Source organism: Camelus bactrianus, chromosome 2, assembly GCF_048773025.1.
Source record: "Camelus bactrianus isolate YW-2024 breed Bactrian camel chromosome 2, ASM4877302v1, whole genome shotgun sequence".
In the NCBI taxonomy this organism is placed as follows: Eukaryota; Metazoa; Chordata; class Mammalia; order Artiodactyla; family Camelidae; genus Camelus; species Camelus bactrianus.
Window position 1 is genome coordinate 108172922 of NC_133540.1, and position 18007 is coordinate 108190928.

The 18007-nt window shown below is 43.3% G+C and overlaps 1 protein-coding gene and 1 non-coding gene across 5 annotated transcripts in view; one reads left to right on the forward strand and one right to left on the reverse strand.

Moving 5' to 3' along the window:
* WDR19 (WD repeat domain 19) overlaps positions 1-18007 on the reverse strand; it is a 76952-nt gene that overhangs the window by 5564 nt on the left and 53381 nt on the right. For all 4 annotated transcript variants that reach the window (XM_074349083.1, XM_010962667.3, XM_045522383.2 and 1 more), the window contains 8 exons: positions 14816-14893; positions 13197-13293; positions 11536-11660; positions 8896-8977; positions 6959-7109; positions 5018-5141; positions 4193-4269; positions 3740-3864 (listed from right to left, as the gene is read on the reverse strand). In XM_074349083.1, the coding sequence (XP_074205184.1) occupies positions 3753-3864; positions 4193-4269; positions 5018-5141; positions 6959-7109; positions 8896-8977; positions 11536-11660; positions 13197-13293; positions 14816-14893 (846 nt within the window). In that variant the 3' untranslated portion in view covers positions 3740-3752. The remainder of the gene's footprint in view (positions 1-3739; positions 3865-4192; positions 4270-5017; positions 5142-6958; positions 7110-8895; positions 8978-11535; positions 11661-13196; positions 13294-14815; positions 14894-18007) is intronic.
* TRNAG-ACC (transfer RNA glycine (anticodon ACC)) lies at positions 15105-15177 on the forward strand. Its single transcript has one exon. It is a non-coding gene; the product is annotated as a tRNA-Gly (tRNA).

Here is an 18007-nt window from a genome sequence, read left to right on the forward strand (position 1 = left end):
CCAGAGACAGCATAGGCCAGCAGTGCCATCTCTGTGCTCTCCCTCTGCCTTGCTCTAAGTTGCCAGTATCTTCCAGAAAGGAGCTTGTGTCCAAGTCTGGTGCTGCATCCAGGGAACACCCCTGGATGTCACCTGGCTCTGGTGGCCAGCCGGGCTTACGTCCACAGGTCTTACTGGACAGAAACAAACAGAATCAGTTCTTAACCAACTATCCCCTAGGACTCAATGCAGAGGCAAGAGACAGAAATGCCTAGTCTTTCCATGAAAGAGGCCTATTTGCTTATCTTAATAATTGTGGCCTGAGAGTCCAGCTTTCCAGCAGCCTGCATCTAGCTGCTGGCTGAGATGCTCCTTTTGGAACACTGACAGGTCTTAGCACACCCTCAACTACAGGGAGCCACTAAGAACAAGGTGGCTGTTCAAACAGTCACAAAGTTTTGACAGACAACCAAGAACTAGGGTAAGGTAGAAAAATAAGGCTCATTTTCTACATGAGACCACTCCTTCAAGACTGGGAGAAGTGGCTGTTTTATCTAATGCATAGAACCCACAGAGCGTCATGGAAAATGATGAAACAGAGAGATAGGCTCCAAATGAAAGAACAAGATAAAACCTCAGAAAAAGAAGTTAAACATAAGTGATTCACCTGATGATAAAAGAGTTCAAATGAGTCATCAAGACACTCATCAAGGTCAGGAGAATGATGCATGAACAGAGACTTTCAATAAAGAGAAAATAAGAAAATACCAAACTGAGATCGGAGAGCTGAACTGAAAAATACAACAGGGGGGGTTCAGCAGCAGACTACATGAAGCGAAAGAGGGACCAGTAGTGAACAGGGCAGTGGAACTCATCCAATCGGCACAGCAAGAAAAAAGAATGAAAAAGTGATTACAGCCTAAGGGACTTACAGGAGAACATCAAGCTGACCAATATTCACATTATAGGAGCCCCAAAGGAAAAAGAAAGGGGCAAGAAACTCATTTGAAGAAATAATGGCTGAAAACTTATCTAGCTTGGGGAAGGAAACATGTCTATATCCAGGAAGCCCAGACAGTTGCAAATAAGATGAACACAAAGAGGCTCACACCAAGACACCAAGTATAATTAAACTGTCAAAATTTAAAGACAAGGGAGAATCTTAAAAGCAGCAAAAGAAAACAACTTGTTATGTACAATGGAACCCCCCATAAGACCATCAGCTGATTTTTCAGCAGACACTTTGCAGTCTAGAAGAGGGGTCTGATATATTCAAAGTGCTGAAAGAGAAAAAACAAAAAAAACCTCTGCCAACCAAGAATACTCTACCTGGCAAAGCCACCCTTCAGTTGTGAAGGAAAGAGAAAGAGTTTTCCAGACAAGGAAAAGCTAAGGAGGGTTCATCACCACTAGACTGGCCTTTTAGGAAATGTTAAAGGACTTGAAGCTAAAACACAAGGGCACTAATTAATAATAGGAAAATATATGAAATTGTAAATCTCAATGGTAAAGGTAAATATATAATTAAATTCAGAATAATGGTAGGTACTTATAAATCTAGTATGAAAGTTAAAAGGCAAAAATAAAAAAATAACTATAATCACAATGATTTGTTAATGGATAAACAAAAAGATAAAAATTGTGACATCAAAAACAGAACTGTGGATGGGGAGAGTAAACATGGAGAGCTTTAGAAGGCATTTGAACTTAAGTTGTTATCAACTTCAAATAGACTGTTAATGATACAATTTATATAAGCCTCATGGTATCCACAAAGCAAAACCTATAGTAGACAAAAGATGATAAGAAAGAAACCTAAGGGTACCAGTACAGAAAACAAAGGAAGAGAAGGGAGCAAGAAAAGAAGGAACAAAGGAATTACAAAACAGCCAGAAAACAATTAACAAAATGGCAGGAAGTCCCTTTCTATCAATAATTACTTTAAATATAAATTCTCTGATCAAAAGACAGAATGAATAAAAACCAAAGTGCTGCCTACAAGAGACCCACAGACTGAAAGGGAAGGAATGGAAAAAAATATTCCATGCTAATGGAAAGCAGAAGAAAGCTTGAGTAGCTATACCTACTTACATCAGACAAAATAGACTTTAAAACAAAGACTGTAATAAGGAACAGAGAGACCATTATATAAAGAAAAGGGGTCAGTCCACAAGAGGATGTAACATTTGTAAATATTTATGAACCTAACGTAGGAACACCTAAATATATAGAGCAAGTATTAATATACTTCAAGGGAGAAAGAGCAATACAATAATAGTAGGGGACTTTATTACCCCACTTTCATCAGTGGATAGATTTTCATTTGAAATAAAATCAATAAGGAAACACTGGTCTTAAGTGACATACATGTTAGACCAGATGGACTTAACATGACATTGACAGAACATTCCATCCAAAAGCAGCAGAATACACATTATTCTCAAGCACACATGGAACATTCCCCAGGACAGATCACAGGTAAGGCCACAAAGCAAGTCTTACTAAATTTAGAAGACAGTCATAACAGGCATCTTTTCTGACCACGATGGTATGGAACTAGAAATCAATTACAAGAAGAAAACTGGAAAATTCACAAATATGTGGAGATTCAACAACACGCTACTCAACAACCACTGGCCAACAAGTACATGAAAAGATGTTCAACATCATCATTACAGAAACGCAAATCAAAACCACAGACACCACTTCACATCTACTGGGATGACTCTACTCAGAAAGGCAGACAATATCAATTGTTGGTGGGGATGTGGGGAAACTGGAACCCCTGTAGGCTGCTGGTGGGAGTGGGAGAGATTGCGGGTGCTGCAGGAAGCAGTTTGGAATCTCCGAGGAACAGCCAAAAGGCCAGTGGGGCTGCAGCATGGTGAGCAGAGGAGGAGGCTGGGGCCTGCTCATACAGAGTCTCTTAGACTCTTTGTTTTTGCAGGTGCAATAAAAAGCCCCCAGAGGAAGGGAACAAGGTACACTGGAGGCACACTGAGAGGACTTGCCCATGGACTGGGTGATGGGTGGTGAGGGTAGCATCAATCAAAGATAATGTCCAGATTTCCATCCTGACCAGCTGGTTGGGTAGAGCTACCAAGGGAGGGAAGACTGCAAGAACAGGTTTTATGTGAAAACCTAGAGTTCATTTTATCTAGGTTTAGTGCTGTGTCAGGGACTAATCCTCCTTTTTACTTTTAATTAAAGACTCTTCTGAGTTTTTGGCAGGGGCTTTTGGCTTCCCGGCTATCGACTACATTTCCCTGCCTCCTCGCTTGCAGTATGTGTTGCCGTATGAGGAAATCCTTGCCAGTGGAGTGAGGGTGGAAGGAATATGTGCAGCTTCCGTGAGACAAAAATGAAACTTGGAAAGGAAAAGAAATGGGGATTTTTCAAGTCTCTGGAAGCAAAAATTTTTACAGTATTTTCTCCTGAACTATAAAACTTTAAAAAACTCCATTGTTATTAGCTGGCTGTAGTTTTAATGGACTGATTAAAAAGAAGTCCATGTGATTGGATAAAATGTGTTCTGGTTGGAATCCATGATGCTGCTTGGCCAAATGACCTTTGTCACTATGGAGACCACAACTTGCATTTTAGCTTTTTTTTTTTTAAGTTCATCAAAGGTGTGTTGTTTGTTCAAATCTGACAAGTTACATGACGCACAAAAAAGAGTCAGTGTCAAAACGAACTGTAAAGCTGTGTCTACCCTGTGGACCTCGTGTCCTGGAAGGTGAGTGGACGGCTTGGCACTTACCTGCACCTGCCACTCACTGCTCCACCTCTGTCCGCAGGTACGGGGTACAGTCTGGGATTTTTTTCAGTTGAGCAAAGTTTAATCTTTCTGAACACATAGGACATGTGCTTTCAGTATTTAACATGCTGTTTGGGGAAGGAAAGGCAGAGTAGATTAAATATGCAGTATTCCCTTTGGTTATTGTGATGTGGAAAACGACTGTTCCTTTCTACCTCTTAGTACGTGTTCACCATGAGATTTAAGAATTAGGAATACTGAGTCTCATGCAAGATCCTTCCCTTTAAGTAAAATGTTCTTAAAGGTCATAGAAGATTCTTCCAAGAAGATAACTTGGGTCTTTAGAGATTTTTTTAGGAACATGAACAAATAAGGAGACCTCAGAATAAAAGAGGCTGAATGAAAGGCCCATTTTCCGATAAATCTGTATGACTCAGTGAAACAATACACACTTACATCTTGAATTCTGAGTACAGAGCAGGGAAGTCGCAATGTGGACACACTGTCCAGTCATCCTTCAGCATATGTCGACCCTGGAAACAGTAAGTTGAAGAGTAAAATTAATCTTTATGTTTAAGACTCTCAGCATTATTCAGTTATAATACACAGTTACACAGGTAAAAGACCGCTAAATTATGAAACTACTGATACTTCACATAGATGGTTAGTTGATCAGAAAGATGACATCAAAAGGACAAAAGCCAAGTTTCATTTATCAGATTCAGGTATAAAAGAACAATCTTCAATATTGTGACATCCTTACCTAACTTTGCTTTCTTTAAAGTAAAGCTTATATTAGCCTAGTGATTAGTAAATAATCTGATACTTAAAATTTTTCTAATAATAGGTCTTAAAGTTTATAATAAAAACCACTACTTATTAAGTGCTGCAGCATGCCAGGTGTGGTATTAAGGTTTCATACATGTTCTCTCATCAACCTGCAGTTTATCTTACTAGGCAAGTATTGTTAAGGATGGACCTAGCAAGGAAAAAGCAAACCACATCAGGTTATGTAGCCAATAACTGGCAGAAAGAGGCTCTAAACCCAGGACTGTCTGACCCCCAAGCGTGTGCCACCCTGCCCCGAGTGCCTTCCTGGTACTCAGATTTTTATATGCCTTGAATATAACTTCCAACCTTGCTGATCATGAAATTATATGCTAATGTTGCAGGAAATTAGAGGGGGAAGAGAGATTCAGAAGTAAAAAAAGTATTGACACACATCAAGCATTCGAATGGTTATAGACATACGCCAAGAAAGGGAGAGGATGACAAACGTACTGTTGCAATGCAATATGGGATGTTATTTTTACATCCAGGACAGAGGAGTTCACACTCTGGTAGAAGAAATTCACAGAATGGACATGGGGTTGTGGCCTCTTCTGTCTCAGACGTATCAGGTCTCCTGTGAGGGAGAATCACATGTAATGCACTTACTTCTTCAGACTCTTTGAGACTACAGATACTTAACAAGCTCGCCATCGGCCCAGGCTGCAGCCCAGGGAAGGGGAAGAGGAATAAAGACCGGTCAGACGGTAGCATCGTGTAGGCCACCTTTGGGAGTTGGAGTTCACAGTACACTGTGTGGCAGAAAACATGGGCGGGTCTGGCTGTCTCCTGTCTTCCTTGCCCCGGAGCAGCGAGCTCGCACCTGTCTCTCCCTCTGTGTGCTGAAGGGGCCAAGGCTGCCCGGAGCTGTGCCGCACAACCTCCCGTGACAGTGGCAGGGCTCTAATTCTGTGCGCTCAGCGCGGCAGCCACGAGCCACGTGGAGCTCAGAGCACCTGAAATGCGGGCAGTACGAGGAAGTAGGTTTCAAATTTTAGTCACTTTTAATTAATTTAAATATAAACAGCCACACGTGGCTGGCAGGTACCGTATCAGACCTCATAGCTACAGAGCCCTCTTGCGCAGGGAGAGAATAACCAGCACCTCTTCCAGGCCGGCAGCCAGACTGCTGTGGCACGAAATGGGGGTGGGGGGGTTTCGTGTGCTCCAGCACTTTCCCCGCTTCACTCCGCTGGCAGGTGTGCTGGGTCAGCCTGATTTGGTCTGAAGCTACTCTGGCTTATCATAAAAAAAAAGGAAGTGCTCATGCAGCCCTGTCCAGGTTTGATTCTCTACCATGAGCCCAGCTAACAAAAACGCAGCGCTTGCTTCCCTTCAGTGCTCCGGGAGCAGCCATCTCCCGTGGCTGAGATGAGAGTTCTGGGTCAAGATTCAGGTACACGAGGGTTCCCTGGTCATAACGGGACTAACAAGTGCCCCGAATGTCATCACTACCTGGAACAGTAGTGGTACAGAATTACTACATGACTGCAATGAATTTTTCCTTTTGCAAACGCGAGTGCTACTGTTCCCTGGTTTTCCTGTAGAAAACCCGGCCGCTTCACCACTTTCTGAAGTGAGGACATGCCTGATGTGCCTTAGGAGCTACACAGGGTTTGGAAACGAACTCTCCTCTGGCAGTAGGCACTGTAATTACCAAGTTTCTTACACCAAGAAATAGTTACTCTCGAGGGGAGGGTATAGCTCAAGTGGTAGAGTGCATGCTTAGCATGCACAACGTCCTAGGTTCAATCCCCAGTACTCCCACTAAAAATAAATAGATAAACCTAGTCCCTCCCCCAACAAATAAATTTTTTAAAAAGTCACTCTTTGGCCCTCTCTGGCAGGCACTGTTTGCTGCCTACCTAATAGCCACCCTTTCCTTCTTCCTTGCCAACAGAACTTTGTTTCTCCTCAGCAATGTGCTTCTCAGCTAGAAGCAGCCATCCAGAGCTGCCCCTGCATGCAAGTCCAGGGGCTGGTGTCTTTCCTAACTAAAAAGGCAAGGACCTTGTGGTCTTTTAATTTCCCTACTTCTTCCTGCATTGAATGGGGACTTGGTATCTCGAGTCGCGGCAGACAACCGCAACCATGCAGCCACGAGGGGGAAACTTCTCTGCTCTGGGTGGTAAAGCTGGAAGGTGGAGGGAATCTGTCCTTGGTGGCATCAGGACAGCAGAACCAGCCCTGGGCTACGATGCCTTGCATATGAGGCAAGTAACTCCTGACCTGTTTAAGCCCTCGTTGGGTTTCTTGCTGCTGGCCACTGAGTACAGTCCTAATTGCTCCCCCTCAATCTGTGTTCTTGTTGAGTCCACACTTCAGCAGCTATGTTCTGAAAGATACTCTTGTGAAATGTGGGATCAGATGGTAGAAACAGCTGTCACTGCCCACCTGACCATTGCCTCGATCTTCTTTTTGTACTTGGCATCTAGCTTGCTGCGGTACTCGGGCCTCATCAACATAGCTGCAAAGCTGAAGGCAGACTTCTTCAAGCCGGCCCTGTGACACTCGATCACGGTCGACGTCAGGATGGGCACGATGTCTGCAATGCAAATGGAGTTGAGTTGCGGAGAGAGCACGTCGCCTCCGCTGGCGTGATGCCCTCCCTGCTCCGGGGCAGGCAGGCTCGCTCCTCTCAAAATCTAAACAGAACCAGACAGGACCTGTTTAATGAGGACCTGCTTAACCAGATAGGACCTGTTTAGGCACAGCAGGGGAGTCAGGTAACTGCTCATCACCTTGTCTTTCCTGATTATACTGTATTTTGCCTGTAACGCCAGGACCCCCACTCCCTCCAGGTAGCCTTTTGTGTGCGTCCTTCCCTGCCTCTGGGATACAGTTTTGCATTTGACAGGGCTGCTGATGAATGGGTGAAGGAGGTTAACAATTTCATGCACTAACCTCTCTGCATGCACCTGTTTTTCTAGCACAAGTACCTAGAAGTTGGATTACTGGCTCAAAGAACAGGACTTAAAAAACAAACAAACAAAAACACTCTTAGCACAAACTGCCAAACTGCTTTCTAGAAAGGCCATACCAATGTCCCCCACCAGTAGTCACGACAGTGCCTGTCCAATCTCACCCTTTGCCAGCACGGTGTACAATTATTTCAGTCTTTTCCATGTAACAAAAAAGAACACATTTAGAGAACAGGGATTGGTGAATGTTGACCTGTGGACCAAATTTGGCCCTCTGATTTTGTATGGCCCGTGAACTAAGAAAGCTTTTATATTTTTAAACGGTTGAAAAATATCAAAAGGGAAAGAAAATTTTGTGACATGTGAAAGTTATATGAGGTTTAAATTTTAGTGTCCAGAAGAATGAAGTTCTGTTGGAACACAGCCATGCTCATTTACCTATGGTTCACACCAAAACAGCAGAGTTGAATAGTTGGGACAGGGACCATGTAGCCCACAAACCCTGAACATTTGACATCTGACATTTTTCAGAAAAATCTGTTGACCTCTATCGTAGAATGTGACAAAATAGAATCACTGAAGAGTGCTATAATGACACGTCTTTTAGAATAATGGGACCTTTTTCAGAGGCAGTGGCCTATAGTGGTTGAGAACACAGTCAGACCTATATTAGCCGGCAGTATGATCTCGGGCCCAGGTTACCTCACTTTTTTGTCCCAGTTTGCTTATCTGTAAAATAGGGTAAAGAATAATAGGACACGTGTGCAGTCTTGAGACAGTTAGCCTTAGAAAGACCTGCTTGAGAGGTTGGTCCTGGGCTGGCACCTGGGAACTTGGGTTTGGGGAGAGTTCCCGCCATTTCCAGAACTGAGGAGAGTGGACCCCTGTGCCTGAACTCTTTGTATGAACAATGTGGTTTATGCTGAGCACTTGCCTTCTGGGAACCTGGCAACTTGGTACATGCCAAGCAGGGGGTGCCTCCATGACCAGCCCCCAAGACCACACCCAGGCACTGAGTCTCTTGTGAGCGCCCTGCTGGACGCCATCTTACATATGTTGGCGGGAGGTGTTGGGTGCATCCTGTGTGGCTGGTCTGGGAGGACTCTTGGACGCTTGCATCTGTCCTCCAGACCCCACCCCAGGGCTTCTCCCCTTTGCCGATTTTGCTTTGTATCCTTTCCCTGTAAAAAGCCTTAGCTCTAGACTACTATATGTTGAGTTGTGTGAGTCCTCCTAGTGAGTTATCAAACCTGGGGTGTTCTTGGGGGCCCTGGTTATACCACTTCATGGGTTGTAAGGACTGACTGAGTTGATAGTGTGGAGAAGAGTGGCTGCAGAGCTGGTGAGGACAGAGCTCCTCAGGCTACGCTCGGGCACAGGTGTGGCCCAGGGGCCCTTCTCGGTACTCACGTGACGGGAATTTGCTGATGTTGTTGGCCACGCGGATGAGCATGCGTGCCCCTTTCATGTGATCTCCATTTTTAACATGAATCTGAAATAAGCAAATTTTACTCATCTTAGAGACCTTGATTAACCCTAATTCATGCTTTATTCCCCCAAATAAACAACTCCTTGACTGTGACCCTGAACAGGGTGGTCACAGGACCCCTGCAGCCTTCCCTGGCTAAGGCCGTTCGGGGTTTCTCCCTTACTTCTCTCCTCCCAGAAGCTGCTGCCTCGCACCACGACCTCACCAGGCTCACCCCTACTCTACCACCTGCTTTTCACTTTGCCCTAGACCACTCGACGTGAGTTCGAATCCTTGGTCCATCACAGTGGCCATGATTGCGGGATTAACAACATGAACTTTACCAAGTTGTGTGACCTGAAAACTGAGCTAGTCAGGCAGAGGAGAGAGGATGAGTTGTTACAGGAAGAGGGCGCTGCTTGTGGGAAAGGAAAGAGGCAACCCCGGCTGGAGGGGCCTGGGATTAGGTAGAGTAGGATGTGAGATGCAAGGAGGAGGTCCACTTGGGATGGTGTGAGGCTGGAGAGTTGGCAGGGCCAGGCCACGACGTCACTGCCGTCGTCCAGGTGAGAGGAGAGCGGGGGTAGAGTGGGGGGTAGAGAAGCAGATAGACTTGGAGTCAGAACTGATGGTATTTGTGACAATGTGAAGGGTGAGTACAGAGTAACTCCCAGGCATCAGGTCTGAGCAGATGGATGATGGCATAATTTACTGCGCACTATGATGTACTACGTATTAACTGAATCTAAAGACAGGGAAGGGCAGCCCCTGCTGCTTGTCCTCCCCTGCCCTCCACCGACTCCCCTGGGCCTCCGACTGCCCAGTTCAGCCCTCCACATGCAAAGGTCCCAGGCTGTCCTTCAGCCCAGGTCCCTGTCCCAGCTCTGGGGAGGAAGCATCCACCAAAGCCGGGCCTCCATTTCCCTTGAAATGTGGATGCCTTTCTCCAGGTCTTGGTTTCAAAGATGCCTCTGGCATTTTTATCTCAATTAGTTCTTACCTGGTAACGTCTCATAGCTTTCCTTTTGATACCACAAATAGTTAAAAATCTTGAAAGTGTTGGTGCTCGAATAAGAGACTAGAGCAGAGGGGAAAAGCCCCATGAGTGCTCTTCAGAGGGAGGGAGGAGGATGTCTGGTCCAATGGAGAAGATGGGCCAGCTCTTAGGGCCGGAGGGAAAGAAAAAGGATTGAGAACCACCCCTTTGGCTTATGGTGGAAGGAAGCCCTGGTCCTGGAGGCTTCTTACAGGAATCCTTACTTTTGTTCCCGTCTTCCATCGACTTATTTCTCCCCTAAAGGCTCCATTTTGCTGGATTCTGAGCCCCCAGCACGTGGGCACCACCCCTCGTGTCTGAAGCTGAGGAAGACCTCCCTCCCCCTTTGTAGTCCTTTCGGTACAAGAGTATTTGCAAGTTGGAATTCTAAATTTTCCCTTACCATCAATACTACAGGCCCTTGGGGCCCAATATGATAGGTAGCCACTAGTCAGGTGTGGCTGTTTAAATTTAAAAATTAAGATTATATAAAATTTAAAATTTAGTTTATCAGTTGCACTATCTGTATTTCAAGTGCTCCATAGCCAGGCTAGTGGATACAGAACACTCGTATTACTGCAGAAAGCTCACTGGCCAGTGCTGTTTTAGACCAGAATTAGGATCTAAGTCACTCATAATGTGATGGCTGTAACCTCGGAAGCTTCAAAATTAAATACGCTCTTGTGGACTGGCCTGAAAACCAACTTAGCATTAATATGGGAAGATGTACTTTGACATAAATGAAAATTTGGAAAATATGTAAGTTAGAATCTGCCTGTATCTTTACAAAGATATGTGTGTATATATAAATATTTATGTAACATTTTATAGTTTATGTAAATTGTACATAGAAGTATTTCAGGTTCACATGCTCTATTTTGTTTTTTATTGAAAATTACTGATTAAAAAATGCAATAGACAACCGGACATAAATATAATCCTAATGTGGTAAAAAAATTAATAAAGAGTGCACACATGTATTTTAGAAGTATGGAGGATATATATAACATAGTATTAACAACTGTTATATCTGCTGATGGACAAAGGGCATATTATTTTTTCATTAGACTTTTTTTCTCAGTGAATATGTATTATTTTTATATTGAGATGGAAACTAAATAGTATGAAAACACAGTGGAATTATGTAATAATCCACCATCTTAGAATTAATAAACTAGGAAGCTCTGGTTTTATTATTTAAAACAAAAATGTTTTAAATAAATCTTTTTTTGACCAGGTAATACATTTATATGCTTCAAAATCAAAACAATGTAAAAAGATACACTATACGGAGAAACCTGCTCTCCCCCGTCTCCCCTGACTGGGTTTGGCGCCACGCCTCCTCTGCCCCACGCCACGATCCCTTTAGGAAACTACTTTTGCTAGTATTTTTTTTTTTTTGGCATATTGTATCTTGGTTTTTTTATTTAACAATACAGAGATCCAGGAAATGGCTCTAGTCCACTGGAGAGGGGCCCAGAGGAAAGCCCATCAGGGGATGAACACACCTGGCAGATGATGTGCCAAGTCGCACGAAGGGCCTCACCTTCACTAGTATGTAACTGTGCAGAATCATGAGGTTGGTGGCCATCTCAGAGGGAATTTTGATCTTCTGGGATTTAAGTTCTGCATACATGCTGAAGAGAACGTCGTGCGCATTCCGATAGTTTCCTTGAAAAGAGGTAGTAAGATGACATTACTGCAAAGGAGGAAATCTGAGGACTTTCTGTGGGCCCCCATTTTACAGGTGGATTTTGTTAATCGTGTTACTAGCAATATCTTAATAATTTCTTATATAAAGTAACTTGGTAGTTTTCCTGCTGTAATTGACAGTCCCTCAGGGAGAAAATGATGGCGTTGGCCTAGACAGCTCACTCTTTCTCAGGGCACCCATTTGGCCCAAAGTTCAACTGGTCCTCGAGTTCTGAGTCTACCTCCTAAGTCTCCCAAATTCAGCTCCTCCCGCAGGCCCACTGTCAGTGCTTCTTGACATCTCTCTGCAGTTAGTGAGTGTACCAATCAGTATTCCTTCTGAACTTCGTCTGCCTCCATCTGATGTCGGAGTGTTCTTGTACACACTCAAGCCTTGCCTGAGGCCCCCAGACCTCAAGGTTACACCCCTCAATAAAACCCTCCCATGGCCATAGGGATCAAGTGCGAACTTCAGAGCAGAGGACTTGAGCTTCAGGACTGCCTGTCTACCTTTCTAACCTTACCTTTTGCCTCCCCTCCTGCTCAGTCACAGTCAGTGTCGCAACGTCCCTCCAAGCATGTGTGTTCTTTCCCCGCACACCCCCTTCTCCCTCAGCTCCTGCTGGCTCATCCTTTCAGCTCAGCTGAAGCTCTCGTTGTCTGGTCTCACCTCCATCCTCCACCTTCCCCACCTCCAACCCTCAGGATGGGGTGGATCCCCTTTCCTGGTGACTTTCTAATGTATTTCTTTCTACTCTGGCACTTCTCACCCTGTATAGCAACATGGATTTACTTCTGTCTTTCCCATCACGTCCAGAATCCTTGAGGGCAGGACCACGGCTCAGTCCGCTGAGTCCTGAGCTCCTACCACATGTCTGAGAGGTGGTAGGTGTTAGATAAACATAGCTGAATAAAGAATGACTTATTTCATTCCACATTTTCCAAAACTATTCCACACTTAATGAATATCTAAAAGAATCAGCTTGCGAAAATTAGTGAAGCTATCAGACTAATTCTCTGACTTTTTCAAGAGATATTTACAGATCATAGAAGTGAACAGAACCATTCTAGAGACTCGATAAATAGCCCGTGCATGTTATAAAGAACAAGATTAATAATACCACCACGTTGTCTTCCATCTTCTAGTATCTTCTATATTCTTAAAGCCAAATACCTGGGATGGATGGAAAAGTGCTGTGCAAGTGGGGGCGGGTGGGTGGGGGTGCGCTGCAGGCTGGAGAGGTCAGGGTCGTCATCCAGGAGACAGAAACCGAGGCCACGGAGGAGGAGAGGAACTAGCTCCTAACCTGAGAAGCCCTCAGTGGAGTTGTTCTACGTCCTCCTGTGGTGGTGAATTATTTTCCTTCTCTGAAACCTAGAAATGGCCATCCCCCTAGTCTTCTGCGTTCAAAGCAAGCCTAGATTAGAACCAGGCAGAGAACGAGCTGGAGCTCGATTCTACTATCTGTTTGGGGAGAAAAGCATGAATGTTGGGGAGAAGAGCATGAACCCCACCTGCAGACTGCTCTTCCCTGGCGATGATGATGGCGGTGCGGGCGGCTTCTCGGTACTGCTCCAGGGCCATGTACAGGCGGAACAGGTACTTGGCATCCTGACACACAAATCATTAGAGAAACATCACTTTCTTCATTAGCTAAGGGGAGAAACACCTAAAAATTTGCCTTTTAGTTAGAATCACATTCACTTTCTAGTAACTAAGTGTTGATACTATTTTTAAAAAGCCAATGAATAAAGAATTATTTATCAAGTATCAACTATTCAGGGTTTAGCATGTGCCAGGTAGTATTCTAAATACTTAAGAAATAACTTGTTTAAATCCTCCAGGACAAAGGTATGATTATATACTAATTTCATTGATGAGAAACTGAAACACCCCAGGACCTTTCCAGAGCCAGGATCTGAACCACAATGGTCTGGCTTCAGAGTCCGTGTTCCTAACCCCACTCCCCAGAGTTCTCATGTACTTGAAATGGAAAGTTTCTTATACCATATACTAACTTGGCAAAATTTCAAAAATTTTTACACCTACATAAATTTCTCTGGCCTATAAAATTTTTTTTGGCTCACTTTCCATTCCTGTTTTCTTCAACTCTAAACAATTTCACATAGTTGAGGCTGGTTTTCTGATTATTTGAATCAGTGGACATAAGATGAGGGGGTTTGGCACAGTTTAATGTGCTGTGCACTTCTGCAGGTTAACTTAGCCTCCCTGGGTCTCAGTGTCTTTATCTGTAAAATACAGGAAGTGGACTCAGGGATCAGGATGGCTACAATCCACTCCAGCTATGACATTCCAGCACTTTGTAGACAAATCAATTACAGTTGACCTTTGAGCATCACTAGGGTTAGGGGCTCCGACCCTCCACACAGTTGAAAGTTAGTATTTAATTTATAGTCAGCCTTCTGTATCCACACTTCCTCTGTATCTGCGGATTCAACCAACCTGGGATCATGCAGTAAATATTGTATACAGTATTCACTATTGAAAAAAATCCATGTATAAGCGGACCTGCTCAGCTCAGACCCATATCATTCAAAGGTCAGCTGTACTCCAATTCCTTCACAAGCAGACACCAAAGCAGAAGGGGAAAAAGGCTCTGAGGGCATTGTCAAAGGAGTCTGCCTTCATCAGGACTAAGAGAAGACCAACCTCTGCACAAAATCCCAGAGAATCACATATTTTGCAAATATGTTCTTAATAATTTCTACTTTATAGTGGGTTTTATGGTAGATAGGATTTTTATTAATTTCCATAATTTTTGAAATGTGAACAAAGTACACTGATTTTTAGGGATTACTGCTAACTCATAATTCTAATAATCATGTTCATGATTCCTAGAATAAATAAATATAACAGTTGATAAAAACTGTGAGTGGTAAGGACTGATACCCCGAGGGGTATGGCTAATTCACAGGGGGCAAGGCCAAGTGCAAAGAATGAATGTACACAGTATCTAAAATGCAGGTTCCGTGCAGATGACCTAAGGCTGCATCTAGAGAGAAAATTTTGTAAGTCTATGATGCAAAATCTGTAATAAATAAAAACACAGCAGAACAAAGTAAAACTGTTACTAAGATACTTAAATACCCCAGTGGAGAAAACACCTTAGTACCTTAGGCATGCCATCACTCTCCCCCATAAGGTGGTCTATCAGTTGACTGGTCAGCAGCTCATCTTTGGCCTGACCAACCTGTTTAGGAAGAGAAAGAAACAGTAAGTTCAGCATCTTAAACCTAGAAAGGGGGGGGGGGGAGGACAAATAATCTGCTGAGGAGGTGGAATTTTAAAAATATGTAAAAATACCTAGAGTCAAGTGCCTGAAACATGATGTAAGCTCAGGGTCTGTCTTCATTCATTTATAGTCTCCAGTAATGAAAACTCATCCTTAGAAGCTATAGGGCGGAGGGTATAGCTCAGTGGTAGAGTGCATGCTTACCAGGCACGAGGTCCTGGGTTCAATCCCCAGTACCTCCATTAAAAAAAAAAATTAAAATAAATGAATACATAAACCTAATTACCCCCCAAAAGAAAAAAATTATAAAAAATCCATCCTTAGAAGCTATAGCTTTTTATATCAAAATGCTGTAGTAGTATTCTTTTTTTCACACACAGAGAGAATATGCTTCTTGGATGTTTCAATAAAAACTTTCTTAAGTGACTGTGACAGAATAACATCCTGGGCCTCATACAAACTGTGCAGCTGAGCACCTCATTTCCAGGGCTTCCTGAGGAAATGTGTTTGTACACAAGGCTAAGTGTAATCAAAAATGAAGACAAAAGTATGGCCAGAGGATCCCAGAAGAGGACAGGCAGCTGGAAATATGACGTTCTGGAGAGGACTCTGGTCTGGAAATTCAGATTTGAGGGTCATCGTAAAGTCACCTCCATAAATCACTCCCCTGTTGGGTGGTATTGATCAGGAAAATTATTTACTATATGAGAGGATGAAAATGTGTTAGCTTTAGTTAGTAGAAATAATTACTGACAAGATTAAGAGGCTTAAGTGTCTCATGTCTATAAAAAAGAGGTGAGCCAAGAACCCAACTGGAGCTCAACCAAGAGGAAGAACACTGAACAGAACAGCACTGCCCTCTTGTCATATTAGTGATGTAGTGAGAAAAGCCACTGGAAAAGGAAGGAAACTCATTAGGGACAGAGCAACACCCAGGGGAAGTCTAAGAAGTAGTTCAGAAGTCCTTTGTGCACTAGCAGAAGGACAGGGTCACTAGACTTGAGCACAGACGAGGTGATTGTGAGCCCGTGGGGTGCAGAGGCTCTCGGGCTGCAGAATTTCTACACAGTCCGCTGACCATGGTCATTGTCGGTGCAAGAAAGCTAAGCTTTGACCCATCTGTTGCCTCTGATCTTGCCACTGCTATGAGGAAGGAAGAGAAATGGCAGAGCTCGTCATCTGGATGGCTTTTGGGCATGGCTTTGGGTGAATAAGCCCATATGGGGAAGAGCCAGCCTGTCTGAGGTCAAAGATCACCTGTGTGATCCAGAGCGGGTCACTCTTGGGACCTCAAAGAGGATAAAAATAAGACATAACTCACAAAGTTGTTATAAGGATTAAATGAGGCTAGTTCAGGAAAAGCTTTATAGGAAGGGGTATGCGAAGAGGGTCCCACATGGTGAGTGGGAGTTTGAAGGGCAGGGGTGTAGGAGGGAGGGTGTTCTGGGTCTGGTAACAGTGAGAGTGAAGAAACAAAGGAAGGGAGCCCTGAACTACGCAGGTCAAAGTGGCCAGGTTAGCTGTAGCACAGACCACTGACCTAGGAGTGTAATAAGATGGTTTGGCTGTAAAAAAGACTTTGGTTTTAGTCCTAGCTCTTTGCCTCTCTATTTGGGCGTCTTTAGGTTGGTCATATATATCTTCTGGGACCTCAGTTTCCTTATCAGTAAAATGGAGGTTAGCCTGGATCACCTCCAAGGATATCAGACTCTGTGTGTGATCCATGAAGGATGGTCAGGGAATAAATAATGAAGCAATGGGAGCTGGAGAATAAGATGATTCAAAATTGGACTTCAGAAAAATTATCCAGGAGTGAAGTTCAGAATGGACTTGTCTGAATGAAGTAATCTTGGTAATGGATTAAGAATACAAATATACTAATTTTAAAGACTACATGTCCCTGATCTTAACAAAATTTTTACAAAATGTGTGGTGTAGCATTAAAAAATACTAACTAATGAGAGGAGAGAAATTTGACAGTTGCAAGGGACAGCAATAGTTTTGTCTGATGTTGATCCCTTCCACTATTCTGAGAAATGCTCCAGCCTCCATCTCAACCATGGGGTTCCAGTGGGACTTCTGTATCTTAGAGGACCCGCACCTCCATGGCCACAGAGGCCAGAGTGTCTAGGGGTGGGAATTTGACCCAATTTACCCAGGCATGATATTCCATCGCTGGGGCCACCAGTTGATTGATCCTGGAATGAACACCTAAACTGACCAAGTCAGAGCCCTTCTGGATTTATGAATTTGGGACCAGAGTCCCAGTCTCTCTTCGGGAGGGAACGTGGGGGATGTACTCCTGGGAACTGCTGCAAGTTTTGATTCTGGCTTCCTGGAGGAAGTAGGTCTTAGAAAATATTGCAGATGTGCAGAGAAAAGCAAGTAAATTTTTTTTTAAATAATAGCCTTTTGAGAACAGCCAAAGAATAATTTCTTCTCTTTAATAATTCCCCTGCAGCTTCGAATTCAGATACTTTTAGAAAATTAATACTAATTTTTTGTGTCACAATAAAAATGTCAACATTCTTACTGAAAAAGCTTAGAAACAATGATCAGCTCAGTAGCAGTGAATATTCTTAGGACCCAAATTATAATCTGTAACTAATATTTTTCACTAAAAAGATACAGAACCCTTTAGAGAAATGGTTGGTTCCAGGACTGGGGCAAGAAATGAAATCTGTAATATCTTGTACCTGAATGCAAGGAAGATTCAAAGACAAATAGGATTGTGTCAGACAGAAAAAAAAATACTCAATGTAAAGGAATAATCTGGGACTCAAAAATAATATCAACTGCAATGAATTAAAATATATCAAATAAGCTAAAAATCTATGAGCTCATAATGATATTAAAAACAAAAGCACCTCATCAGTCACTTTTGGAGGATGTCAGGGAACTAACGTATTATTCTGAAAACTAGTAAATAAAATGAAAAAAAAACCCTCAAGTATTTACCCTATATTCCCTTTTCAGAGTAACCAAATAGCTGATATGGAGTTCAAGAGGAGTGACAGAATTAGAACACCATTTTGTAACTCCAAGTGAAAAAATGGATCTAGGTAATAAACA